General features: G+C 47.4%; 1 protein-coding gene across 20 annotated transcripts in view; it reads right to left on the minus strand.

Moving 5' to 3' along the window:
- Nucleotides 1-27,951, minus strand: part of MBNL1 (muscleblind like splicing regulator 1) — a 218,705-nt gene that overhangs the window by 162,835 nt on the left and 27,919 nt on the right. For 4 of the 20 annotated variants that reach the window (XM_079100947.1, XM_079100956.1, XM_079100945.1 and 1 more), the window contains exon 1: nt 5,598-5,845. The exons of 11 other annotated variants lie outside the window; for them this stretch is intronic. In XM_079100947.1, coding sequence (XP_078957073.1) covers nt 5,598-5,771 — 174 coding nt within the window. In that variant the 5' untranslated portion in view covers nt 5,772-5,845. Of the gene's footprint in view, nt 1-5,597; nt 5,848-27,951 lie in introns of those variants that run through there. 5 more of the 20 variants (XM_079100943.1, XM_079100952.1, XM_079100938.1 and 2 more) reach the window with 3 other exon arrangements.

Consider the following 27,951-nt stretch of genomic DNA (forward strand, 5'->3'; position numbering starts at 1 on the left):
CATGGATTGCTCTGAGCTTTTCCATGGACTGCTCTGAGCTCTTCCAGGGACTGCTCGGAGCTCTTCCATGGACTGCTCAGAGCTCCTCCATGGACTGCTCTAGCTCCTCCATGGACTGCTCTAGCTCCTCCATGGACTGCTCTAGCTCCTCCATGGACTGCTCTAGCTCTTCCATGGACTGCTCTAGCTCCTCCATGGACTGCTCTAGCTCCTCCATGGACTGTTCTAGCTCTTCCATGGACTGTTCTAGCTCTTCCATGGACTGCTCTAGCTCCTCCATGGACTGTTCTAGCTCTTCCATGGACTGCTCTAGCTCTTCCATGGACTGCTCTGAGCTCTTCCATGGACTGCACTGAGCTCTTCCATGGACTGCTCTAGCTCCTCCATGGACTGTTCTAGCTCCTCCATGGACTGTTCTAGCTCCTCCATGGACTGCTCTAGCTCTTCCATGGACTGTTCGAGCTCTTCCATGGACTGCTCTAGCTCTTCCATGGACTGCTCTAGCTCCTCCATGGACTGCTGTAGCTCCTCCATGGACTGCTCCAGCTCCTCCATGGACTTCTCTAGCTCTTCCATGGACTGCTCTAGCTCTTCCATGGACTGCTCTAGCTCCTCCATGTACTGCTCTAGCTCTTCCATGGACTGCTCTAGCTCTTCCATGGACTGCTCTAGCTCCTCCATGGACTGTTCTAGCTCCTCCATGGACTGTTCTAGCTCTTCCATGGACTGTTCTAGCTCTTCCATGGCCTGCTCTAGCTCTTCCATGGACTGCTCTAGCTCCTCCATGGACTGTTCTAGCTCTTCCGTGGACTGCTCTGAGCTCTTCCATGGACTGCTCTAGCTCTTCCATGGACTGCTCTAGCTCCTCCATGGACTGCTCTAGCTCCTCCATGGATTGTTCTAGCTCCTCCACGGGAAGAGAACCCCTAGCAGCTCTAGATGTGTGCAGCACCACTAACCCCAAGCCTAACTGCTCAAGTCCTGCGCGGCCTTGGGCGCACCTGGCACCCCAAACAGAAGCAAGGTTTAAGGAGAATATGCAAAGCAGAAGCAATGAACCAGAACCTCCAGGAGGAGGCAGAACCGGGGGTCTGGCAATGCCATTCCAAACCCGTCTGGAGTTTGTCTTTCTGCCAATTTTAAAACTACCCAATCACTTAGAAATCTTTCCTCAAAACCCTTCTAACTATAGGAACACCAACAGCCAGTGAACACAGGCCTGCAGCTGCTGAGGACCTGGCTAGGAAGGTCCTCGGCTGTGCATGGGGTTCTTTAGAGGTGGGAGGGTTCTGCAGGGGGCGGGGGGCCACCTGTGCCCGGAGCAGCACGGGCCCGCCAGGCCTTCTGGTGAGCTCTTCTCCACAGACACAGGCACAAGGGGCCACCATGTCAACTCGCCCCTGGAGGCACGGTGCAGCGTGCCTGCAGGGCTGCAGGTAGCCCCAAGAAGAGCTTCAATATCACCTGGAGCAGCCCCCGGGAAGACGAGCAAATGAACACCCTCAGTAACAGCCATCCAATTAGGCAACTGCTGGAGTCACGTTTTAATTCGAAAGTGGGTGTTGTGTCTGGAGCTCCCTTTTGTCAGGGTCACTGGTTAAACTTGTTCTACTCATGTGATGAAAAGACCACATTGGTGGCTCATAAACGGCTGTGACAGGGCATCTCTGGGTGGAAGAACCCTGTGCGAGAACGGAAGCGACCCCAAAGGCTGACCGAGGACACCTTTGGGACCACTTCCTCACCTGTAGCTCTGCCACACGGTCCACAGGTGACAGCAGAGAGAAGCTTCCCCTGCCTGTGAGCTCCCAGAGCCAGACTTCCAGACTCAGCACGTGGTGCTGGGATCCCAGGCCACTGCACTGGTACCTGATCTCTGCTGTGTGGAGGCCCACCTCACCAGGGGACAGGCAGGCAGGCAGGCACGCTTATATGTGGACATGTGTAACAGCAAAATGAAAAATTATCTTAGAGGAAACTTTAGTTTGGTAAGAGAAGAGTTACTAAAGTTTCAAGGGGAGATTAGTTTTGCTAGATTTTTTTGAAGACAGATAATTAAAACATAAAGGTTTATTGTCCCTCACTCCCAGCACCTGAAAAGTGAATGAAGATTTGAAAGAGAAGAATTCAATCAACAAGTCTGTATCTGCTGATCACATAATAAAAGCTTAATTTTCAAGAATATAAATAATTCAGTATCACATTCATAAATATCCTGTAGGTTCTCTTTCTATATACTCCCTAAGTTTGAAAGGTCATGACTGTAGAAAATAGGCGGCTCATAATCAGGTATTATCTAAAACACTATTTCTGATATATAATGCCATTCTAAGGAGGCTAGTGAAACTGGCAGTTTTACTCCTGATTCTTTCTCCTGGTACTGCTTTCATGGGCCTTGAGCAGGACAAGTCCTCATCAGCATAAAATAATACATATGCCAAATGTCCTAGATTTCTGAAGTCACTAAAACACCCAAACCTACAGAAAGTAAACATGTCCAGCCTCAGATGGAATATACTCTAAGTACTGTGAAATAAAACACCAAATGTAAAAGTAAAATTAATGGAGAGAATTTAAGTAATTAAATACTAATTTGAATACTCGACTCATTACAACTTTTGCTCATATTATTCTGCTACACCACATATATCTATACATGTATATATATGTATATGTATATTCCTCATCACCGCGTATAGCTGTTTTACTTAGTAACACATTTATTGTTACAGATTTCTACATTTTCTCCATAGTATATCCAATCTGATGTTTTTTTGCAACTTAAATGTACCAGAATGCATCTGAAATACCATTAGCTAACTTTCTTCCTATCATCTTGAGTAACATGCCAACTGACTTCTTTTGGATAAATAAATACCTTCTTGTTCTGTTTGACTTGTGTTTTTTTTAATGAAACGAATTCTCCTCTCCTAAGGAGAAGGTCTGCCGTGGATGTAAGTCAGCCAGGATTCCGGCCAAAGCCTGAAACGGCACAGCTGAAGGGGACAGCCATTTCACAGGGTCCTCTCAGAGAGTATTTGGTTTGCTTTCCTAACTTTCTAAAAATAGCGGATTACACAGGCCACCTCCATCTCGTGGCTCAAGAACTCGAAGAGGCTGGACTACGGGTTGCAGGAACACACAGAACACATTTTGCAGAAGAAGTCAGGCTATTACGAGCTTTCTGAATTCCTTCTGTTCACTGAGACAATGCAAGCCATCTAGCGGTTATTGGCACAGAATCCGCATCAGGCTCCCAAATCTCAGAACTTCAAACATGAGTCACACAGTTTAAACTTGAACTGTTTTAAAATATGTTTTTGATATATTTTAGCCCCAAAACTGAAGACAGGGAGGCTACCATCTAAAAGGTAGGCTTTCCAACACAGTATTAAAAAAAAAAAAAAAAAAAAAAATCACACCAGTATCAGTTATAACATATATACAAGACATGGACTTTCAGGCATGAACACTTCACTGCAAATCTAAAATTGTTCTAATTCATTCTTAATGTAGTTATGTCATGAACATTTAAGGAGCTCTCGTCCCGATTACAAAGCTCCACCATAAATAAATTCATGTTTATTTGTCTCCTTTTACTCAGACCCAAAATATTTCACCACGTTTTAGACACCATAAATTTCAGTTTCTCTTAGACAAAGAAAAAGGACAAAGTTTATGTTGATTAGCTGCTACAGTGAATTCATGTCATAAATAAACTTAAAATCTTGAAACTGCCTGTCAGTTAACAGAGCCCTGATGTGGCAGTTGGATCCTGTCGGCCACACAGCCTGTCATTGAGCAATGCTGCTGCTCAGCTCAAAGGGGAACTGTTCTGTGGCCACAAGTGAGCAGCAACTACAAAAATATTTTCAGATGGAAAAATAGCAACTGAATATCAATGTTTCAGGATGTTTCCAGACGCTGTAGAGGCAGGTCTTCTGTGAAACCACTCAACGTCACAGCCAAATTTAATGTCCTTTACTTTGCAGCTACGAAGGCACCATCAACCCTCTATAGGATTAAAAACTGGATTTACTAGTAATTGGGTCAAAACAGGGTCACTTATGGACACAGCTGGTTACTGAGAGGAGCAATTAGCCCTCTGGACCTCGCTTTATGGGACCTCATCTCTACTGACACCTGAAAGCGGTCAGCACCAGTTTAGGAATACGTGTTCACAAGGTACAACCGGTGTGCCCTTCGTCAACGCCTGTCAAAGGAAAGGGGGAAGGCCCGAGAGTAATTTACAACCTCTGCTTATTGATCCCAGGGTTATGACGTTAAGAACAATCTAACATCTCGAGATATTTCTGTGGTCGTGAACGTCTCAATGTCATCCTGCTCTGAAGATGACAGCCTTGGAATCGCTGGCAAAAACTTCAGCAGAGTAAGCAGCCCAAAGCGGATCAAGAAGCAGTTGACTGAAAGAGCTAACTCATAACTCACTCTGACATGGTTTGAAAAAGTAGTATTAAAGCACTATGTGTTTTTTAGAAGGCAAGATGGATCTTTGAGACTGTATGTAAGTAGATATGATCGTGATCCCCTCCTCAAATGTTTAATGAATTAACCAATGTTGGCATTCAAAAACAATTTGATCAAACAGGTTGAGAGAACCAAGAACACATTTCTAGTCTTGATCTTGCATGTCAAAATAAAGACATGTAGGCTACCTTTTATGAGACACGTTTTCAAATATGATACCTGGATTGCAAATCCAATGACATTTTTGAATGTCAAGAAACGCGTAAGTAAATCTCTTAGTATTAGAGGGCCCACAAAAGCTAACTGTTAACATTTCTGGTTGAGACTGTTACAAAGAAAAATTAATCAGGATCTAATACAAAATCAACTGCTAAGTTCCTTCAAACTAGAATTTTTGAGGCTGAAAAAAAATCCAATGAATAATTGTACTTATCTATGAAATTCGTATTCAACAAAGCTTGTGCCACAAACAAGGTACTGTACAAAAGTTCTGGATCTCACTTCTAGTTATATTCTCCACACAACACATGGCTTCTGCCCTTAAAATAATATGCCCAGAAAATAAAAAGACAATCTAAATTTTCAAAATAGTAAAAAAAAAAAAAAAGTATAAAATGTCTATCTACAATTAACTGATTTAAAAATCAAACGTTCTTTGACCACAGGCAGCTCCTGTGCCAACACAGCAAATCACCTTCCTTCAGCTATGACCAGGGTCTCACACGTACAAGGCATGCATATGCGAAGCACACACCTGCACATTTACCATTCCAGAACAGACACTAACGCTGCCACTAGGAAGTAAAACATACGTCAACACTTTCTGCCCCAGGAAAAGTCATGGAGCTAAAGGACCAATTTAAAAAAAAAAAAAAAAAGTTATTTACAACAGAATTGGCCAGACAAAGTTTGGCACAAAAACGTGGCAGACCCTTTGACATGGAATTTCCAATCTGCTCTCAGCAGACCTGTCTGGCGCTATCACATCTAATACAGTCCCCCAGCCCAACATCATCATAAGAACACACCACAGGACTATGCACGATTCCAAAGTCAGAGCACTGTATTCAATTATTGCATATCCTTAAAATAACAGAATGTTTACTCACTTTCAATGAATCAAAGCAGGCGATTACGCGTCCATTCTCAACTTGGCAGCTTTTCGAAGGATGTGCGAATTTACACTCCGTGTCTGGACGTGAGCAAGTCCCTCTTTGAAACTCTCTACATACTTCCAGTGTTAGCCATTTTGTGTCCCGAATTGGTGTGACACTAACAGCCATGTTTAGATTTTACAGGTAGTTAATTTTTTTCAGTGAAACCAACAAACCCGACCCCCCCGGAAAAAGGAAAAAAAAAGAAAAAAAAAAAAAAAAAAAAGCAACAACCCCCCCCCCAAAAAAAAAAATTCCAACTGATAAAACTGTAAAATGATGATGAAAATTTCCCCTCCAAAATATTTCCCCCACTCCCTGCTTTAAAAGTACATGGAAAACTGTGTTGTCAATATCAAGGAAAAGATCTCCCACTAGAAATTCACAGCACGAAACTGCTAATTCAAAGAGGTTTTGGTTTTCAGAGAAATACTAGGATTGTAAGTAGATAAACGTTTAAAAGTCGGGCCTGGAATCAGCCTTGTGCTCTCAGTAACCCCTTCCCAGTGCCAATTTGGAGCCCAAAATGCAAGCATGAAAACGTGGCAGACCCTTTGAATTTCCAAGCTGCTTTCAGCAAAGTTGTCTGAAAGGGAATCTCCTCGCAGCTGAATTTGCAATGGAGTTGGTGGTGCAATCGGTATTGATTAGTTTGGCATAGACAGATGCAGCAGTTTAGAGCAAAATCGAGAAAATGATTTTGTTTTCCTCCTTGATTTCCTGGCAGAAGATATCTTACTTTTTCAGCAAACTTTTCTTTTAAAACTAAAGCAGCCTAGGGCAATGCCAGATACTTAGAGCCTTTCTCTTGATTAGAAGTAGAAATGGGGGTGTCTGGGCTAGAGGTGGAGGGTGGACGTGCTGTCGTCACAGTCTAGCTGGCAGCAAGCAAGGCAAAAGCAGAGGCTGCTCTAGAAGCGGTTCCAAGCAGCAGAGACGTCAGGAAAGGCACTTCTTAGTACCAACCTGTAGAAAAAAGAGACAGGTCAAGATTTACTAAGTAGCACTTCACTGCTGTCCGAGGTCTCACAGCCTCCCATGGGACGCCAGACTAAGTCATTTCCAAACTCTGCCTCTCTCCCACACAGCCACACTCACACAGATACTTACAGTGAGGCATATTGCAGCCAGCCATCGTAGATTTATTAAAAAAAGGGGCCGTTTCCCCTTGTGAAGCAATGCATGATAGAGAGATAACCAATCACAGAGAGTGTTGCAGCAATATTCTGGGCAGAAAGCCAATAGTGTGGGTTGTCTTATGAAAGGTCGCGCCTGTCAGACGTTCATTACTATGCTATAAGCACAGAAAATGTCCATCAGATGTGACTTATTCCACTGCAAGAGGACGAGCATGTGGGTTTTGAATTTACCCAACATGCAGTTAGTGGACTAAACCATGTTAGTTTCAAAACAGCTCCCAACACCAGCCCGAGCACTGGGAGATCAGGCCCGGGGATTAAAAGGCAGGGTTTAAAAACTGCAGCTCGCTCCCCGGCTGCTCCGGGCTCTGCGCAGGGACGCGAGCAGCCCGCTCCTGCTGTCCTGACACGTGAATAAAAAAGGAAAGGGGTGTTTACAGATGGTACGTTCTCCTGACCTATCGGATTCACTTCCTCCCAGCCCAGGCCAGCCCTGCACGGCCAGCAGCCCCCTACTGTAAAACTATTCCATTCAGCCCGCAGACACTTCGTCAATCTATCACAGGAGGGAGATGGGAACAAAAGCACCCTTTATTCCAACATTTTTAAAGCAGAGGCTGAGGTCATGTGGCGAAAATAAGGAGCACAGTGTTGTCAGTGCGTCTGGCAAATCCCAAGTCAACTCAGGGGAGAAAGTGATTCCATCGCAGAAACATTAAATATTGGGAGAGCAATCCACCGGGCAGCCGGCCCGAGCGCCAGTCCAGGGCCCGGGAGCTGCCGGGCCTGTGCCCCGGCTCTGTGCCCCGGGCTCCAAAGACCACTCCCGGGGCAGGGCGCTGATGCCTGGCAACTTACTTTCTATTTCAGTCAGGACGAAAAACTTTCAGAAAATCTTACAGTCAGGGAGATTAAAGTACTCATTATTTTTTTCCTGTTCGAGGTTCCTAATGAAGAAAATCAAGCTTTAAAAACTAAATCTCACATTCCAAAGGGGTACTTCGTGGGCCAAAATGGTATACTGGTATTTTGTACATGTATGATTTGGGGAATTAGAATAGATAGAATATGAATATATATTAGAAATAAGAATATCTACTAAACCTCATTTTTTTCTTTTAAGATTAATACTTTTGCTCTTAACAATAACTTCAAAAAAATATTTAAACCTACCTCCCAAAACGCTTTGGAAAACACTATAGCAAGATTAAAACATTTTTTTTTCTTTTCCCATATTTTTATTGGTGCATTATGGTTGTACATAATGGTTGGATCACTGTTAAATATTTGTACACACACAAATATAATAATATAATTTAGCCAATATCATTCCCCAGTATTTCCTCTTTCCCTCAACTAAGACTTTTGAGAGGGACACAGGAACCAACTCATCCAAGCGGTCAAGAAATAAGTTTGTTATCATAAATGTTTTCAGGTGGTAATGCTTCTATCAAACCCGAGCTAGCTCCAGCCTAAAGCCCTAAGCTGTGTCTGCCTTCCTGAGTCTTTGCTCTGCATTTGGCATTACTCAGGGACCTGCGGACTAGTGACCAGTTACTACAGCAGGACCACGGCCACCTGCAGGCATAAACACACAAAGGGACACACAGGCAATAACACGCACTCTTAAAACACAGACGCAGCCTCTAAGCTGTCGGGTTCCGCGGTCCCTCGGACCTTCGCCACCCAGGGTCCTCCCCGGCCTCGGACAGTCCCCTCTCTCTTCCAAAGGGCCACTGCTCTAAACCTCTTCGCTCCCAAGGCCTCTCGGTGCGTATGTCACTGTCCTCGGCCAATGAGCTCACACGGCAGAGGCTGCAAGATGGACAGCAGCCCCGGGCAAGGAGTCGGTCCTCTCCGGCCTGCTGCTGACCTGACCCGACACCGCCCCTGCTTCTCCGCCTCCCGCGCAGGAAGCTTCCACCAATGTCCACCCTGCGGGCTGCTTCTCGGGACACTGTCCTCGTCCCTTGGGAGCCCCCGGGCTCACAGCCTGGGCCCCCGAAGCTCCTGGCCTCCCTGCCCAGGTTCTGCGGTGCCCTTCTCCTCCTTGCCCTCACCTCGTCTGACTTCCTCACCCCCACTTCACTGCTTTGCAAGGCCCACACCAGAAGGAGCTGAGCACGCCTTCTCAGACCCTCCCAGGCCGCTTGGCACCCTCTGCACGAGGGGACACTACCCCAGCTCTGCCCCTCGCAGCCTCTCCTCCCCAGGGGCTGAGCTGCCTTCCATTGTCCTGTGGCTTCCTGCAGTCCCTGCAATGTGACCAATCCCTTCCCCTTGCTGAAGCTGCTGGATACCACCATGCCTGAAGGCTGGCCTGCTATGCTAAGCATTGTTACATTCAGAGCCTGGGCCTCCCTCTGCGTCCTCCCAACCCCCTGACATCAGGGTGAACTGCCCAATAACCCCGTCCCCAGATCCGAGAACCTAAGACCTTTAACATGTTTGGTCGATGAAGTTTGCTCATGTCAACAGGAATAAACGTGAACCTAAGGAGGTGTTCCCAGTTCCCAGGAAACTTCCCATCATGATCCATGGGGTCCAAACAACGTGAGGAAAGAGCCATAACTCTAGAGAGCTGCACGGCTGCCCTGGTGGTTCTATCTAAACACAAGGACAAAACTACTTTCCAGAGCTCATAATTTTTCCTTTCTGCCAGCAACAGGCTACTGGAGGCTGCCCCTCAGCACAAGGCATATTTAGTTATTAAAATGCTTACAGATCAGTGTTTTGGTTACTTTTATTTTCAGCAGCAGAATTCTATTAATTTCAAAATGTGCTATTGAAAGTATTATAGACATGTACTTGTAAGTTCATCATATACTGCTTAACTGTAAAAGGGATCTAAGTATAGGTGAGAATCACAATACCTAGCATTAGTCAGCACAGACACTGAGCAGTGAGATGGTGGCCACTCTGGTGACCCCAGGTTATGGGCACCAGCCCTTGATGTAGGGCACTTTGCATATGAAATTCAGATTATATCCTATGAGCTGATCTGACTAAACTGCTGATATCAGATTATTATCTTGTATTCCTTTCTCTTTATTCCAGAGTAGAACTTCAGGGAAGACTTGAAATCAGTATTTAACTCTTTTAGTAGATTAAGATTTCACAGAATTTAGGCCAATATTGAATTCTCAAAACATTCCTTCAACTAGTAACAAGTTTTTGTTCCACAGATATAGATGATGTTCAAAAATGTGTGGGTAATATCCAGATTGTGACAATTCTTACAAACACATGTTCCCTAAGAAAGGGTTTTTTAAAATATATTATTTTAGTTGTAGATGAACACAATATCTTTATTTTTTTATGTGGTGCTGAGGATCGAACCCAGAGCTACAGCCCAGGTCTTATTTTTAATAATTATTAAAGGAAATATTGCTACTTTAAAGATCTTTATTAACAAGTAAATTTATGACCTGTACTTCAATACATTATAATAAACTTCCCCAAACAATCACAAAGAGATTGCTGGGGAATTTAACAGTCTGGCAGCGAGAGTCAAACCTTTGGACACCTCCAACAAGCCCTCTGTACCCCACTGACCAAACCCAGAGCTCACAGCTGCGAGAAATAGCCTACGAGCACACTGTGTGGAGAACCAAGGGCAAGCGTCCCACTGAGAAGTCACGGACGTGTCCTTCTTTAGCACAGATCTAAGACCATGGGATGGCCGCGATGGTGGAAAACCCGAGAAGAGATCGAGGTGAAGTAAAAGAGAAAGGAGAGTCACGGCACTCGTGGAGAGTCGCGGCGACAGCCAGCGATGCGCCCTGCAGGACGCTGAGGGGGCACAGACAGCCCAATGTGAGCACCCTGGGGACCCACCACGCCACAGCAGGGAAAGGGGGTGGGACTCCAGTTCCAAGAGCGGGCGGCCTCTCTGAGCAAGGCTGGATCCCTCAGTCAACTCCATTTACTCGTCATTCCAGTCCTTTCAGGCCAAACATGGCAGGTTGGTCCCCTTACCACAACAGCAGCACAGGAGCGCTGAGCACAGCGGCTGCTGAGCACTGGGGCATCTCACCCAGAGGAAGCAAACCACTCCCCTTTGGGACGGGAGTGGAGGTTGTGCTTGGGATACTGAAGACTGGATATAAGCACTGCCTAAGAGCTACAGCGTCTGGGCACAGCTTAATGAGTCGGGGATGCCACCTTGGTAACTAAGCAAAGCCAGTGCTGGAAGGCGCTCCCTCGAAGGAGCAGGAGGCAGTGAAGTTAAAATAGAACCACATTTAAATACCTCCTGGGTTGTGGAGTTGAAAGTAGATTTTCTGATCCACAGAATAATTCAAAACAGTTTTGTGTGGCTTTGCAAATTTGAGACGTTTAAAAAATTATCTGCAAATTTCGGACAGAACCAGTCTTTATTTCTGGCAAAAGAAGAGAACGTCTGCATTCTTCCGATGACGTTCAGGTGCCATGTTCAGCACGGCCCTCCAGTCCACGCCAAGAAGCGAGGACAGCACAGGGCCACTACTCTCGGCTCTTCAGGAGAAGCCTGCTCCCTGGGGTCTGGGTTACTCTCTACGCTACACAGAGATGGCAGCTTGTTCGCCTCAGGTAATCACAGCTGATCTTCCCAAACATGCAATATTTCAAAATGAAAAACAGAAATCAAAGCACAGACTAACCCAGAGTTAAAAAAGTTGTTGGGGGCTCAAGAGCCAAATCCCAGAAGTCAGATGTCCCCATCCTTCCAATTTTCAGGAAGAATGATACAAAGAACCAGCTGGAATCCCTCGGTGTGAAATGAGCCCAACAAGCCAGGAATGGCCGAATGGAGCATCCTCACCAGCGTCCTGTTGTCCCCACAGGGCCCGCCCCACCGTGGGCTGGGACTCTGCAGCTCGCCCAGGTGCACTGCCTCCCTTGCCATCCTTGCTTTTACCATACACATCTCTGTCTGCTGAACAACGTCACCCAGCTTCCCACTGGAGCTGGTGACATCTTAGAATGTGGCAGCAGAGTCCCTGAGGTTTCCCGAGCAATACCACCACAGCTCCGGAGTAACCAGAGAGGTGCTCGACCAGAACTGAGCAAAGACTCCCCATCGCACGCGGACAGTGGCACCTGCTCCCCTCCTGCCGCTCTGCCCGCTACTACAGCCTTCCTTCCAAGACGGCGTCGTTCCCAGACCCCATGGTGGGAAGAGCTTCACCACCATAACCTGCCCCGCTTTCACTGCGCAGACTGAGTCAACAGAGACGAGTAGGAAGTCTCCCGGGTGCAGTGGCACACACCCACACTCTCAGCTACCTGGAGGCTGAGGCAGGAGGAGCACAGGTTTAAGGGTGGTCTCACCTGGGGAACTTAGCTAGACCCTACTCCAAATAAAAATTTAAAAAATTTTAGGGGCTGGGCTGTAGCTCAGTGGGAGAGTGCTTGCCTTGAACGTGTGAGGCACTGGGTTTGATCCTCAGCACCTCACAATAATAAATAAGTAAAAATATTGTATTCATCTATAACCAAAAAGTATTTTTAAAAAATTTAAAGGGCTGGGGATATAGCTCAGAGGTAAAGCACCCCTGGGTTCAATTCCTAGTACCAAAATGAACAAATAATAAAATAAACATATGAAGAAATGGCAGGTATGATTTTTAAAATCCACCCAAACTAGAAAGTTATCTCTATTAGGATCCGACTAAAGTTGTTGCTATACTTTACAGACCTTCTACTGCAACTGCTCTCAATACTAAAAATTAAATCTGAGTACAAAAACTTGATCCTAACAAATAGATCTTGAATTTCCAAATGTCTGATTTAAAACCTAACATAGTAAACTTGATTGAGAATTTACTAGTTTCTTTCTATTGAAGATTACTCAAAATAAATTGCTTAATTATTAATCACTATGAGAAAAGCATAAAAATATTTATCATTAAATGAAAGGGTCTAAAATAACCGTAATGACTAAATCCCTTTATGAATGAACGTAGTGTGGAAATACTTGCATGCATCCTTAAAGATGACTTAGTAGACTTCTCATGATCCAACACAATACACAAACGTTCCCTCATTCCCATATAATAAGTAAAACCCTCCTTTATTTCACTAATGGATTTCTTATTCCAAAGTTTACAAACACACAGCCATACAGGTGCTGCAGTTCAGTCTTAGAAATGTGTTTGTAGAAATGGCATTTCTACTGACTTGTAAGTCTGATCTAAAAGACTTTCAAACACACTCGCCATAGTATGCCAATATCAACAGACTTCCTTCCAAAATACAAAATATTAAATTATCAGCTTAACTTGAGTTTTTCTTTTTAAAAAAATCCCAAATTCACACAAGCTTCCCTGACAGTGACTCGGTCTCAGGTGCATTTCCCTGGTCTTGAGGAGTCAGGCATGCCCTGAGCTCAGATTTCTTTCGCTTTGTACACCTTTCATAGTCTTCGGGGGAGGCTCCACATTAACTCCCATGCTTCACCAGGCCTGGAATGTTTAATAACAACAAGCCATGTTGTTATTCTACAGTATAAGTATAAATATAAAACACTCTAATGATCGTTCCATGTCAACGGAAACAGATAAATGTAATTTTTTTTTTGGGGGGGTGCCAGGGATTGACCTCAGGGGCACTCAACCACTGAGCCACCTCCCCAGTCCTATTTTGTATTTATTTAGAGACGGGGTCTCACTGAGTTGCTTAGCACCTTGCTTTTGCTGAGCCTGGCTTTGAACTCAAGATCCTCCTGCCTCAGGCTCCCTAGCTGCTGGGATATTATACTATATATCCATTTATTTAACTTAGATTTTTTTACGATTTTAGGCAATTCTGCATTTGCATATATAAAACTGTTTATATTTAAGTGCTTTTAATAGTATAACTCTTAGAACCTAAAGTACATTCATTTATTAACTCTGAATTAGAACAACAAACTTCTTTCAAGAACATATTTACTTAAATGCTCTCACCAGCAATGAATAATAAAATGCTTTTGTTTTTTTAAATCTAGGCTGTAATTTGAAAAGACACCATCTTCAAATCTACGCTGTAAATTTCTCTTGTAGGAACATGCAAAAAAGTATGATGTGCCTTTTTTTTCTTATAAATGAAACTTAAAGCCTGTCAGTATTTTGCAAGATCTTTTCAACTATTTGTTCATATAAGGCAGCTAATCAATGGAAACATTTGTAACCTGTTTTCAAACTCCTGTTATTTCAGAGTAAAGCCTTTGGTTGCTAAAACAATCACAGCATTTGTATTCTATAATTACTTGCCAAAAAACAGAAGCTGGAAGTCTGAATAAATTTTGGGGTTGAGAGCATCAAAATGGACAATCCACAGCTTACTGTTATTTTCATATTAATAAAAACACAATGTGTGAGTTCCAAGTGCCTGTGGGCATGCTCTGTTTGGGAGACCTCTGCTGGCACTGTCACATGACTAAAGGAATGCTTCCAACACACTGCTTCTTCAAATGCAAGAAAACAGCTCGTGACCCCTCCTCTAGATTCTAACTGACTACAGGAAATGGTTTCTGACAGCCGCTACAAATGTAAGTTATTATCAAACTTGCTAAGGTGCAAGAGAACTCTACAAGGCTCACGGTGCCCAGACATACCTTCCCACGGGGTGACTTCCCAAGGCTGGGCATCCAGAGGCACCCCTTTACCCACGTGCGCTGGGTCCTTCCCGAAGCCGCATGCACCTCCAATTAAAAGAACCCAGACCCTGCCCGGTCCTCTCGTCTGACCCCCCTGAGCCTGTTAGACGGCAGAGTCCCTCCCTCCCAACTCTGCTCCCTCCGAACCTCTCTCTCCGGTGAGTGAGTAACAGCTCCCAGGATACAGAAGTATCTGAAAGCCAGTTTTTAAAAGACTTGAAATGGCTGGATGGCAGGATGTGGGCATTTCCAGGGGTTTTATTCTCATTTTGACAAAGTGATTCACCATGTCGTCAGAGTATAAATAAAGTCATGTGTCTCAGGAGATGGGATCAAAGATTTTACTCTTAGGATTTTCTACTTTACAAAAGAAGACACACATTGAACCAAATAATAGGACCGCTTGGGATTTGTTTCCTTTGCTAAATAGTAAAAAAAAAAAAAAAAAAAAAAAAGCCAAAACTGGCCCTCTTCCTAATTCTTTCAAAGGCAACGGGGTCTGTGCATCCCAGAAGGGCTGTGACACAGGAGAGCCAACCACACCCTTCCAACGAGACAATGACTAAGGCCCCTGGCCGTCCCTCTGCATTCTGAGCTCTCACAGCCAGAGAGCGGCTGCCATGCCATCCGAATTCACCCACGCAGCTGCCAGCAAGCTCCAGCCACTGCCAGTCCGCTGTCAATGGCTAGGCTGACCTTCGGGGAGGCTGGTGCTCCACAAGAGGCCCAACGCTTAGGGCTGGCCACTAAGGACACCAGACACCGGAGGCGCGAGACCCGGACCTCAGGCTTTTACCAGACTCCAGAGGTCATTCTTCACCCCGTGCAACTCCAACAATCCCCGTCAACCAGAGCGGGACATTACTCTCACACCTGACGGCTTACAGCCTTCTGACCCATCATTTCCTCAAAAAAACAGACTTTCTTCCTTGCAAAGATGGCTTGCTTAAATATTTAGTGGCATACACTTTGATCATACTCTAACTACTTTGGAAAACTAGTACACCTGTAAAATGTTCTGGAAAGTTCTGCCAATACTCACTACGAAGTCACGCATGCCCCTTGGCCTCACGCTCACAATCTGCACCCCTTATGTCTCAGAGCATCCACTTGAGCCAGGCCTAAGGGTGCCCTACGAATTAGATTGCAAAAGCAACCAGCTTGGTAAAAAAAAAAAAATCCTAAACATCGTTTAGGATTAAACGTTTAGTACATCTAAACAAACACACAGACAAATCAGAAGAACATTTGTGTAGTGATCCCGGACTCTCCAGATTTTCCAATCATTTCAGAATCAAATACCTATTATACATACACATAAGAGAAATGCTTCAGACAGCGATGTGTAGGCTCCTTAGCTATTTATAAGAATAATAATATAAGGGCTGGGGGTATAGCTCAGTGGTAGAGCAGCTGTCTAGCATACAAGTCCCTGGGTTCAATCCCGGTACCACCAAAAAATAACAACATTGACTTATAATAGTAAAATCATTTCACAAAAAAATTAGAAACAATTAAGACATCTATTTAATCACTAAAATATGATCAAATAAACTTATGGATAATCTGAAAAATAAAATTTAATGCATAAGAATTAATGTATGTGTGTGTTTGTGTGTATGTGAAATTGGTAGAATCCCTTCCTTTATGTAGAAAAAAAAACCCAGTCCTTTATTTAAATTCAAGTAAACCCTCTACGTTCCAGTTAGTAGGAAGAAAAAAGACTTGGATAATTCTGTAATCTTCTTGCAATAAGAATCATTTTCTTTTGGATAAAACTAAGAATGCATGCTTTTTTTGTTAAGTACTAATCTTTAAAGAGATTAACTTTTGAAAAATTAGCTTGGAGCCAGGTGCAGTGGCACTCATCTGTAATCCCAGCTACTTGGGAGGCTGAGGCAAGAGGGCTGCAAGTTCAAGGCCAGCCTCAGCAATCTCAGAACAAAAACTAAAAGGGGCTGGGAACGTAGCTCTGTGGTAAAGGGTCCCTGGGTTCAATCCCCAGCACTAAATAGGAAAGGTGAGCTCGGTCTGCGCTCTGGTGTCCAGGCCTCTCCTGCAAGGGCATCCTCTGGTCCCTGAATTCTGAGTTCTCCTGGGACAGCCGGGCACAGAACTTCTTCTCCACAACCCATACATTCCACTGCTGTTCAACACAGCAAATAATACCTTACAGACTGATCTGTAGCTTCTTTCCATCCTAATACTTTGTTTTTCACAAGTCTCGGAGACAATGACAGATCATCCGTGAACTAATCAACCGCCTGGTGAAGAGACTGACTCACTAAGACCCCTTAGCTAATGAAATGGGAGAGCCAGGACTCAAGAGCAGGTCTGGAGGGTTCTAGGCAGAAAACTACCTTCACGACCGCAGTTCCATATCCAAGGCTGTGGAAATGACAAGCACTATAAATACAAGAGATGCCAAAATCAGAGCGAGAGGGTGTGCCCTGGGGCACGCGGGTGGGCCCGACTGTCTCCTGCGCACTGCTGGGCATGAGGTGGGTAAGTGCAGGGCAGCCTTCGGGTGTGGATTCTCAGGGAGATGAGACGGTCCCCTTCATGAGCAGAGGGAAGGACATGCTGTCCCTGTGACCCAGGGGCAGCCGCTAGGCATCAACAGGCACCCTTGGGGACGGGGAAATGCAACACCGCAGCTACCAGCTTTTCCTCACAGGTCCGGGTTCTGACCCAGCTGCAGACTGCAGGGCTGCTGCTGAGGAAGAGGCCTGAGGGCCTGCATCTGCCCGGGACGGCGCTTCCCTCAGGGGACCTGAGCACTAGAGCAGAAAGCACCCCACTCTAAGGCCTGCAGCTCCCAGGTGCTGCTGGGAGAGCTCAGGACCTCCAGGCCAGGGAGCTGTGAGCCGGCGGACCACGCGGCCACCATGACACGGCTGCAGGAGGAGTGGCGTGACCGCCTCCAACACTGGAAGCTGTTTAAACCACAGAGGACGTGCCGGAGAGCGCAGCGCCCGCCGGGGCCCAAGGGACACTTCCTTTCTGTAGGTGCTACACCTACTCCTGTTCCGAGCCACCTGTGGCCCCGAGAAATGGTCAATGGTACAGGGGTTCAGAAAATGAAAACCCAAAGTGCAAACAAGCTAAAAAATTACAATTCCGGTTCCAGTGTCCCCAAATCTCTCCTGGGACAAAGCGTGCAGATGCTGTTCCTCCAGTTCTTTTCCCCTCCTCTTAGAGCAGTATTTTCCCAAAAGAAAATCAAATACATTCCACACATACATGAAATAAGCATTAACGCCGAGAGCAGTACGCAGGTGAGACGAGGTATGTGCACTGGTTGTGTTAACTGGATCGACCACCCTCCCTGTGTAGCCTGGACAACTGGGGTACACCGGTGGGGTCGCAGAGAGGTCGGCATGGAGGTGGCAGGCACCCCTAGGGTGACCTGGAGAAATGGGTTTTTCAGTGCTGGCGGTGGAACCTACATCCTAGGCAAGTGCTGTACCAGGGAGCAGCAGCCGACCCCAGACAGTGACTTTCCCCCGCTGAGCGACAAGAAGGGAAGGCAGTCCAGGCTGGGGAAAGGCGGCCACAGAGGCAGGCAGGCAGGGGAAGGCCTGAGTGAGCACAGGGGCTGCGCTCTGCGCATCTACACGCAGCGTGCGGGCAGGAGAGGAGGCTGGCTCCGAGGCCTGGAGACCAGCTGAGGAATCCAGCCTTCACGTCCTCAGGGATTCGCATCGGAGGGCAGAGTTGGAAACCCAGCTCCGCACCTAAGGTCCGGGAGAGACTCGGTATGCCTGCGGGGCACCAAGAACTTGGGTGGAGTAAGAGGCATCTTTCTCCTCCCGAGGTCTCTCCAGCTGCGGGGAGCCGCGAGACCCAAGCTCAGTCCACCTCCGGCGCTGGCCTCGCCTCCTCCTTCTGAGGGACCTTTGTCACAGTGGCTCCCAGGGGCCCGTCAGTGCTGGGAGGCCGACTCCCCACCCTTCCCGATGGGGTGGCGGCACTCGGAAGTAATGCTAAAGCTACCGGGACAAAGCTGGAGGTAAAACACCTAAACTTCCGGGAGAGAAAAGAGAACTCAGAATTCACCTGTCAAGGCGAGCTCTACAGACACCTCAGGGAAGACGGCCATCACCAAAGAGAAGGCCCGGCTGCTGCAACCACGGGGTTCGGCCCTCTCTCCCCCCGCTGTCCAGTTCGACCTTGCCTGTGAATCGGTGCTCCTACTGGGACGCCACGATGACCTTCTGAAGCTCGCAAGCTTCCAGGGCTGCAGATATTTTCAGCTGCATCAGCCCCGGCTATCACAGCGTTCCGCATGCTCCTGAGTGGCAACACCAGAGCCTCCTACACCGGCCTGACCTTTGAAACCCACAATATTTTGCTGCCACTCAAACTCGAGCTTCCTCTTTCTGGACCATTTTGTGGTGCCATTTCTCTCACTTAACTGCAAAGTAGTAATGCTAAGCAGAAAACGACATTTTTCTTTACAGGAAAATATTTCACTTATGCATACATAATACACCTAACATTGGTAAGGGCTTTAAAATAAATATTTCCTGGCATCTATATGTAACATTTTTTAATGACCAAAAATTTAATGGCAGCAAGACCTTACAAAACATCGTTATTTCTGCAATGACCAATTTAAAACTTGAGAGATGTCTACATTTCCTAACGGCCCTTGCTGTTCATGCCTACCCAATGCCTACCACAGTACCTAGAATATAAAACAACCCAATTTTATATTTCAATAAACATCGCATAATCTGCACATTTAATACATTTCATTTTCCACAGAAATACTGAATTGAAATATAGGTGCTTAATATTCCTGACATTAGTACCATCCATTAGCACCTTAGCATAAAACCTTTTCTAAACTTACCATTCTCTATGAATGTATCTCCGAAATTTTTTGATATATTAGGGGGAAATATTTTTAATCCATTAACATCAAGCAATTACTACACCAGAAACTGTTGCCGCGTGCACAGGTTAAAACTGAATGCCAGCAGAAGAAAACGCAAAGGTGATCAATCTTTGATTGATCAATCTTTGATCAGACTGAGGCCTGAACTACAGCACCGACCTATCAACTGTTCGATCTCAGGCCTCAGCAATCATGGACGGGAAGAATTTATTCAAATTTGCACATGTCTCTTAGAAGTTTTTTTGGTTCTGCTTAGGGTCTACAGCCTATAGGTTCACAAGTCCACTCAATGCCACGAAATCCACGAAATGACATAAAATGTGTTTCACAGCAAATTTATAAATTAGCCCATTAGTTGAAGAATGAATCTTGTTGCTTCATACATTTATTCTGTTTCAAATTTAGTTACAACTTATACAGTACTTCATAATCATTTATGGAATATACATGGACATATGGATATAACGCAAAAATGTGCTCATATGCACATACACGGACTTGCTGTATCTACTCTGCTAAGGATGTGGGGGTACGTGAGAAAAATCAACCAGAAATCTCCAAGAGAACACAGAGCTATCAATTCTCAATGGCATGTTTACTTATTTTAATGTTGGCCACAGATCTGCATTTTTTCTTATAATGAGAGAAATGAACTCAATTACCCTGATGCCTATAATAATGTAGCTCAACAGGGTGTAGGAGCATTTGCGATGCACTTTGGGGGCTCAAGAAGCACAGAATTTTGCCACGTTAGCAAGCCATCCAGCACGGCAATTGGCAGAGTGCTCTGTCACTCAGAAGCGACATTAGAAACTTCACAGGTGGTGATGATTTTCAGTCTAAAAGTAGATTTTGCTGATCCTGGGAGTGCTAAGGCCGAGGTATCAGGTGGGAGCAGAACACGATGCAAACCACACGGGCAGATCAGGCCACTTGACGCGGGCCCCCTTCTAAGCCGGTGAGACTTCAAAGTCTGTTCAAGTCTCTGCTGTTTTACAACCACAATGCTTTACAAGCTTCCTTTCACATTTCACTTCCTTCATTCAGTCTTTCCAGAATTAACTTGGAGCAGGCCTCAAATCTGCACAGCTCTGGATATTTCTAGACACTGTCCCTACCACACCAACGGAAACCAAAAGCACACCCACAAGCAGCAAGGCCCCTGGCTGCGTCTCAGCCCTCAAGCACCTGGGCTGCTTCACCCCGAGCAAAGGCCCTGCCCCAGAAGGTCCCCAGGCCCTATCTCCCCACCAGCCAGAGAGCAGTGCCCAACTCTTGGAGCCCTGTAAGAGCTGTGCTCAGCTAGGTGAAGAACGGGTGCTGTCCAGATGAGAAGCCAGTTTTTAAACGTCACAATGCTAATGGTGAGGTCTCATGCTGTTCTGCTTTACTTCACCCATAAATGGGCCATTTTTTCTAAGCCAGAAACTTCAGGAAATCAGAAAACATATCCTGACTTGCTCTTGAGTACTTTAATCACAATCTTATAGTGAAACTTTTCATGTAGTGAGCTTTAAACAAATATTTACTATTAAATCTAGTTTTCTAAATTGAGAAATTAGGCATGAGCTCGTTGTCTAACTTAGAAGGCAGACTGATCCTGGCAACGAGGCACCACCAGCCCCATGCCTGGGGTCTCAAGCACAGGCACAGCTGCACCCACCCCGGGAGTCAGGGCTGGCTCACAGAGCCCAGGTCTGCCTCCCAGGGGCTCGCCCGGAACCCTCGGGCACCAAGCACAGCTCACCTCGCTTACCGACTTTCTTTCCTTTACTGAAAAAATTGTAGGTTCTGAAACCTGACTGTCAATACCGAGTGTCAGAATCTGTCCCTAAATCGGGAGTTAACTTGGAAGGGACTCAGAGGAATTAGAGTTCCCCATGTTGCTCCATAAGCACCAAAACCAAAAATAAATTTCTCAGGCTGGGGAGATAGCTCAGTTGGTAGAGTGCCTGCCTCACAAGCACAAGGCCCTGGGCTCAATCCCCAGCACCACAAAAAAAAGTTAATAAACAAATAAATAAATAAATAAATTTCTCTCTTCTGCCTAGTCCAGGATGATACTATGGTTGGGTTATGCTTATTGATAAACTTCTTTGAAAAAAATAAACAGTTGAAGCAATGAGTCACTTCATTTTAGTAACTGCAGGTGAATTTTGCTTTTCTCTAAAACAAAGTGACTAAAGAGTTGATGCTTCCCTGAATGGTTTCAGGCAAATTCCACACTCTGCCCACAAACAGCCTATTCTCGGCTCCTCTGTGCCCACTCTGTTTTGCCCTAACTCAGTGGTGAATGTTTCTGTCACTGCACTGGAGACCACTCTGAAAACAGGCACATCTTCTTCCCCCTTTCCCTCCAAAGCGCACGTGGTCAGCAGCACACGGGCCCAGTGCTCGGTCAACACTGCAGGAGATGCTTTGCGGCCACGCCAAAGCAAGACAGGCCCTTCCACTTTGCTCTGTACAACACCTGACTCTGCCGGTGTCCATACTGAACAGAGGAATCTGCTGGCCAAGCGACAAGTCTCAGCAGAACAAGTCCTCAGAAGGGCTCATCTTCAAAGCCACAGCTGTGTCACGGGGGCCTTTGCAGAGGGCACAGACCCCCCTGTGACAACAAGGCCCGTGAGAGCATGGGGCACCCCAAGCCTGTGGGCTCGGCTGTGCCCTGTGGTCCCACGTGTCCTGGGAAAGCTCATGCGCCACGAAGGCTCCGAGCTGCCGGCCCTCTGCAGCCATGCTCTGCATCCCCAGATGACCCAACGCCGGCTGAAAATACTGGGGAAATACCTGGGGGATGTCCACTCGGTGCAGAACATGCAGACCTTTGTCCCGGCCGCCTTACGACCCTGACGACCTTGACGCTGTTAGGTGTCGCCCGCCATCCAGAGACAGGTCACAGATGGAGCTGGGCCTCCCAGGGGGGCCCGGGGATGCTGTGCTGGCCACTGAGCCTCCCAGGTCCCTCCCTGAGGGGAGTCCCAGGGCAGGTGCTGGGGGCCAAACGCAGAAGCTGAGGCTCAAGCAGGAGCCCATTTTGTTTTAAGTTTGTTCGGGTTCTTACGGATCCAAGAAACAAAGGTTATGAGCATTTGCCAAACTATACGCTGTCTTTAATCCCAAGGTTAAAGCAAATAGATGAAAATCTGACACCCACTTAAATTAAGCTGGTACTTCCTAGACTTGGGTCAGTTATTGAAAGAGTCAAATCTTTCAATTCCCAAATTGTACTCTTGAGGGTATCACCGGGCGGGAAGGAACGCAGGTTCTGACGTAGAGGAGACCTGGCTTCAGGTCAGAGCGCTGCTCCTGCGCTGCGGGAATTTAGGCAAACAGGTGGACCTCTGCGTCTCGGTGTCCTGGTCGGTACCACGAGCCCTAACTGTGACCACTGCCCAGGTGCTCTCCTTCAGCTGGCCCTCTGCAGCCTACCAGCGCAGCAGATGCTCGGAGGCCTCAGCTGGCTCGGCTGCTCCAGCCTGCTCTCACCGCTGCCTCCATGTCTGCAGGGAGAGCTCTCGGAGGCCTCCTCCCAGCAGGCCCTGGCCATTCAGGCCCGACTTCTGTGAATTTCCTTCCTGCTTTGCGCTTCCTCCTTTGGTCTCCGTTGTGTGGTCCCCATTGTTCACATCTGTGTCTTTTTCCCCCAACTCAATTATATGTCAGAGAAAGCCAGAAACTGTGCCCAGTTCAGGAGTCTCCTCTCCTGACCTGCTACAATCCTTAGATTCTAACAGGTGCTCCAAATATGTTTGTTCATTGACTATTGAGCAGAACATAAAGGATGCATTGACCCTTCTATGGCCTCACTGTTAACATGATAAAGTTACTTTTGAGAGGAAAAGACCTGGGCACTTAGTAAACCTTAATCCATCACCGAGAAGTAGACTGTAATATTCTTCTTCCTATATTAATTGCTCTCAATACAATAAATGCTCTTAAAAATCCCAGTCCTCAAAAATCCACTTATTGAATAGTCATTTCCGCTATGCAAGGTTCAGCAAGTATCCCCCCGCCGGCCCCGAAGCCTTCTGCGGAATTCTCTTTGAGGCACATATTTTTCAATAGTCTGGACTACTATTCTGCACTTTTCAAGTCATCTTGTGGAAAGGTCCGACGGTGCCTCAGAGGGACTCTATCCCTGGGCCAGAGACTTCCTGGTGTCTCTGCTGCTGCCAATCACTGCAGCCATCCACTTGCTTGAAGATCTTCAGCAAGGTTCTTAATACCAAACGCTCCTGGGAATGCCACCCAACCAACAGCCAGCCTTTCCTGAATGCTGCAGCAGTCAAATTCACACAATGGCTCAAAGTCATTTGGAGTCAATTAGTCTAGTTAAAATTAGTGCAATAATAAAGAAGGCCAAGAAGAATTTCTCATTTTAATGCTGCTCCATCTTAGTGGATTAAAAATGAACATTTTTCTGAGCATCCTCTCAACACAACAAAACAGATTTTCACCGTACCTCACAAGGCAAAGACCAAATACGAAAAAAAGAGTCTAACAACAGAAAAAGACATGTGCCAAAGTGTGGCTTCTGCTTAGTACTAACAATGCATAAAAAAGCAAGTATGATAGCTCAGCGTTATTCTCTGGCTCCATACAAACATGCTATATATTCACAGACATATAAATACTATAATTCCTATATTACTCTTCATGGATATAGAGACTCTAAATTAATAATGGTAAATATTTATAAATAGGACCTTTTTCTTGAACACTGTCTTGATCTCATGGGTATTTCTCTGTATATGATTAAATACAAGATAATCCATCATTACTGTAGCATTTTCTGCTTAAACTATGCTAAGTCATTTACTTGTAAAAGTACGCAAGTCTCTCAAGCCAAGCCTCCTGACAGAGCTTTCTGCTCCACGGGAAACAGCCCTGTCACAGCCACTGGCCAAATGCAACGGCTTAGTTATTCCCACAGGCAAATCGCTCTGTTTATAAGAGTGACTGATCATCAAGGATTTTTATTTCCAGGAAAAAGAATACACAGTTACACTGATACCTTCCCTAAAATAGCCAGGTCTGAGAAGGACAAATGTCAGCCACGCTGACACATCGCAAACTCACTTTATCATGCATCTATCTGCCGCCTTGTTTATCACTGAGGACAGGTCACACAGGCAGGCCGCGTGGACTTCAGCAAGGGACCCAACTGTCTGCTGACGCTGAGAAGGCCCCAGCAACTAGCAACAGACCGTGAGGACAAGGCTGCGCTTACTTCAGAATTACCAATTCCAGATGGAAATTCGGTGGCCGCTCATAGCCCATGGGGTCTTGAGCACGCCCCACCTGGTACAGCCAGTACATGGGACTGACATGTCTCCACCCGTTTGAGTTAAGACCCCTGATGAGACACAACTTCGTGTTTTTCTCTAGCTGGTATTTTAAATATAATTCTTTATTCCAATACAGCTGTGAGGCCCAGGGAAAGAATCGGGTTCTAAACAAGGAATTCTGATGGACGGGGAGCTTCCTGGATTCTGAGGATGATTTTAAATCCTTGGTAGTAAACCAAAGCTTCCCATGTTCCTCTCCTCTCTACTCCACCCTCGGGACCCTCGGCCTGGCACACATCCCCAGCTCCACCCTCAGGACGACCCTCACCTGGCACATGTCCCCAGCTCCACCCTGGGGACCCTCACCTGGCGCACGTCCCCAGCTCCACCCTCGGGACCCTCACCTGGCGCACGTCCCCAGCTCCACCCTGGGGACCCTCACCTGGCGCACGTCCCCAGCTCCACCCTCGGGACCCTCACCTGGCGCACGTCCCCAGCTCCACCCTGGGGACCCTCACCTGGCGCACGTCCCCAGCTCCACCCTCGGGACCCTCACCTGGCGCACGTCCCCAGCTCCACCCTCGGGACCCTCACCTGGCGCACGTCCCCAGCTCCACCCTCGGGACCCTCACCTGGCGCACGTCCCCAGCTCCACCCTCGGGACCCTCACCTGGCGCACGTCCCCAGCTCCACCCTCGGGACCCTCACCTGGCGCACGTCCCCAGCTCCACCCTCGGGACCCTCACCTGGCGCACGTCCCCAGCTCCACCCTCGGGACCCTCACCTGGCGCACGTCCCCAGCTCCACCCTCGGGACCCTCACCTGGCGCACGTCCCCAGCTCCACCCTCGGGACCCTCACCTGGTGCATGTCCCCAGCTCCACCCTCAGGACCATCAACCTGGTGCATGTCCCCAGCTCCATCCTTGGACCCTCACCTGGCGCATGTCCCCAGCTCTACCCTCGGGACCCTCACCTGGCACATGTCCCCAGCTCCACCATCAGGACCATCGACCTGGTGCATGTCCCCAGCTCCACCCTCGGGACCCTCACCTGGCACACGTCCCCAGCTCCACCCTCGGGACCCTCACCTGGCACACGTCCCCAGCTCCACCCTCAGGACCCTCACCTGGCGCATGTCCCAGCTCCACCCTCGGGACTCTCACCTGGCACATGTCCCCAGCTCCACCATCAGGACCATCGACCTGGTGCATGTCCCCAGCTCCACCCTCGGGACCCTCACCTGGCACATGTCCCCAGCTCCACCCTCAGGACCCTCACCTGGCACACGTCCCCAGCTCCACCCTTGGGACCCTCACCTGGCACATGTCCCCAGCTCCACCCTCAGGACCATCAACCTGGTGCATGTCCCCAGCACGCTCGGCCTTATTCCTGTGCCACTGTATCCACATGGTCCCACCTCCTGCTTGCCAACCGCAGTCTGGACTTCATCCATGTGTCCCATCCCTCCTCTGTTCGAAGTCACCAGAACACAGCTCCGTGAGGTCACGTCCCTAGCCAAGGTCCGCTCCTGCTCAGCACTTGCTAAACCCACCCAATGGCCTCCGAAGACCAGCGCCAGCCTCCTTCCCCTGCTTCGGCCTCTCCCCAGCCTCGGCGCCTCTGGGGCCTCCCTCCTCCTCCTCCTCCTCACGCATTCTTCTGGAGCCGCCCCAGGTGTGAGTTCCCAGCGCTCATGCCCTCAATCTCCCATCGGCAGCCAACACAGCATTTTTTAAATCTGCATCTATTCTTTTAAGTACAAACGTGGGTTCCTCCTGGTTCAACTCCTTATGGTGCTGCTCACTAGGTCAACAACCTCGGGCCAGAGGCCTACCTGTGCCTCAGTTTCCCCGTCTGTGGCGACAGGGTGCTGGCAGTGCCCACCTCATGAGTGGAATACACAAATGGATGCAGACGCCTCGGCCTGATGCAGGGGAGCACAGGAGACTAAGTCTGCTGCCATCTCGCCTCTGTTCTTTATTTATCTGGGCGGGGGCAAGACGCTGGGTTAAAAACTTGATGTGGGAATAAGAAAACAACGAAGCCTCTGAACTCTGCAAGCGAGCAGGGCGGCTCCAGTCATGCTGCCGAACCTTTAGGACGAAGACGGAAGGCCTGTGTACAGCTGCAGAAAACACGGAATGAGCCCGTGTGCAAGAGCACACAGTGAGCAGGTGGTGAGCAAGAGGCCTGCGGGACTCAGCACTCCCGTTATGCTGCCCGGACGGAGCGACCAAGGCAGGCAAGAGCAAAGCCTTTCCCCTGAAATCTAGTCTTCCTTTCAAGCAAATGACAAAAAGTTAACAAACATATGGAGACCAAGCAACGAAATGAAGAAAGCCACCCGGCTGTCACCGCCTGCGCGGAGCTCCAGCTTTCCAGACAAGCTGCGCCCCGACGTCTGCCCCGGTGCTTCTACCTGTACCCAATAAACCCTGGAGTCAGGAAATAGACGTGGAGTGCTCCTGGAACTGGGGATCGTCACAACTCTGCTTTGTGAAACCAAAATTCGGTCAACACGGATGGCCACCAGGGGCCTCTGGTGGGGATCATGAGTCCAGCCACCAGCTCGGGGCTGTCCCAGCAGCAAGGCCCGGCCCTTCCCCTGCACACCGCCCCTCCCTGGACAGCCCTCCTGGTTTCTGCTAGAAACAGAGAGGCTCCGTCCAACCCAGGGAGTCTGAAATGTCCTATAAGGACGTTCTTCTCTTGTAACGGGACAGGAGAGAAACAAATAAAATGCTAATGTATCATCTCTCCCATCGTCCACAATACTGATAAAGAGATTATGGGACCTAGGGTGGCAAGGTTCTGACAGGGCGAGCTGTGGAGAGGCTGGATGTGGACACTAAGGCAAGCTCAGAAGAGGTCTTTGACGGTATCCCACATGACCACAGAGGGGTAGGTCTCCTCCTGACCCCCTGCTGGCCTGCACAGTACGTGCTTGCCTGCATCACAGACCAGCTAACTGCCTTACAGTCCCACTGCATACAGAACTGTTATCATGCTTTTTAGAACGTTCTGGAAGAGTTTATCAGGTCAAAATCATGGTAGGAGGATGTCCGCATGCAGGCATTGTAAGTGCAAAGCTTAGAGACGTTGCTATCCCACTTCTCACAGACAGGTCCCTTAAGGAGCCACAAAGGTTCCTGGACACCATGAAAATGAATTCAAGGTATGACACTTGTACCTAAGTCCAAAACCATTAGCTATACCTTCTGGTCTAGGGTCACTTTTATTCAGTCATGGAAATTAGACACTCAGGCTGTTTCTGATTCAAACTTCTTTGCCCATGTACTTCTCTCTTTGCTGCTCATGATGCATACTTCTTTTCCAAAATGAAATCCCTGTTCT

Source organism: Sciurus vulgaris (assembly GCF_902686455.1).
Source record: "Sciurus vulgaris genome assembly, chromosome: 10".
NCBI lineage: Eukaryota > Metazoa > Chordata > Mammalia > Rodentia > Sciuridae > Sciurus > Sciurus vulgaris.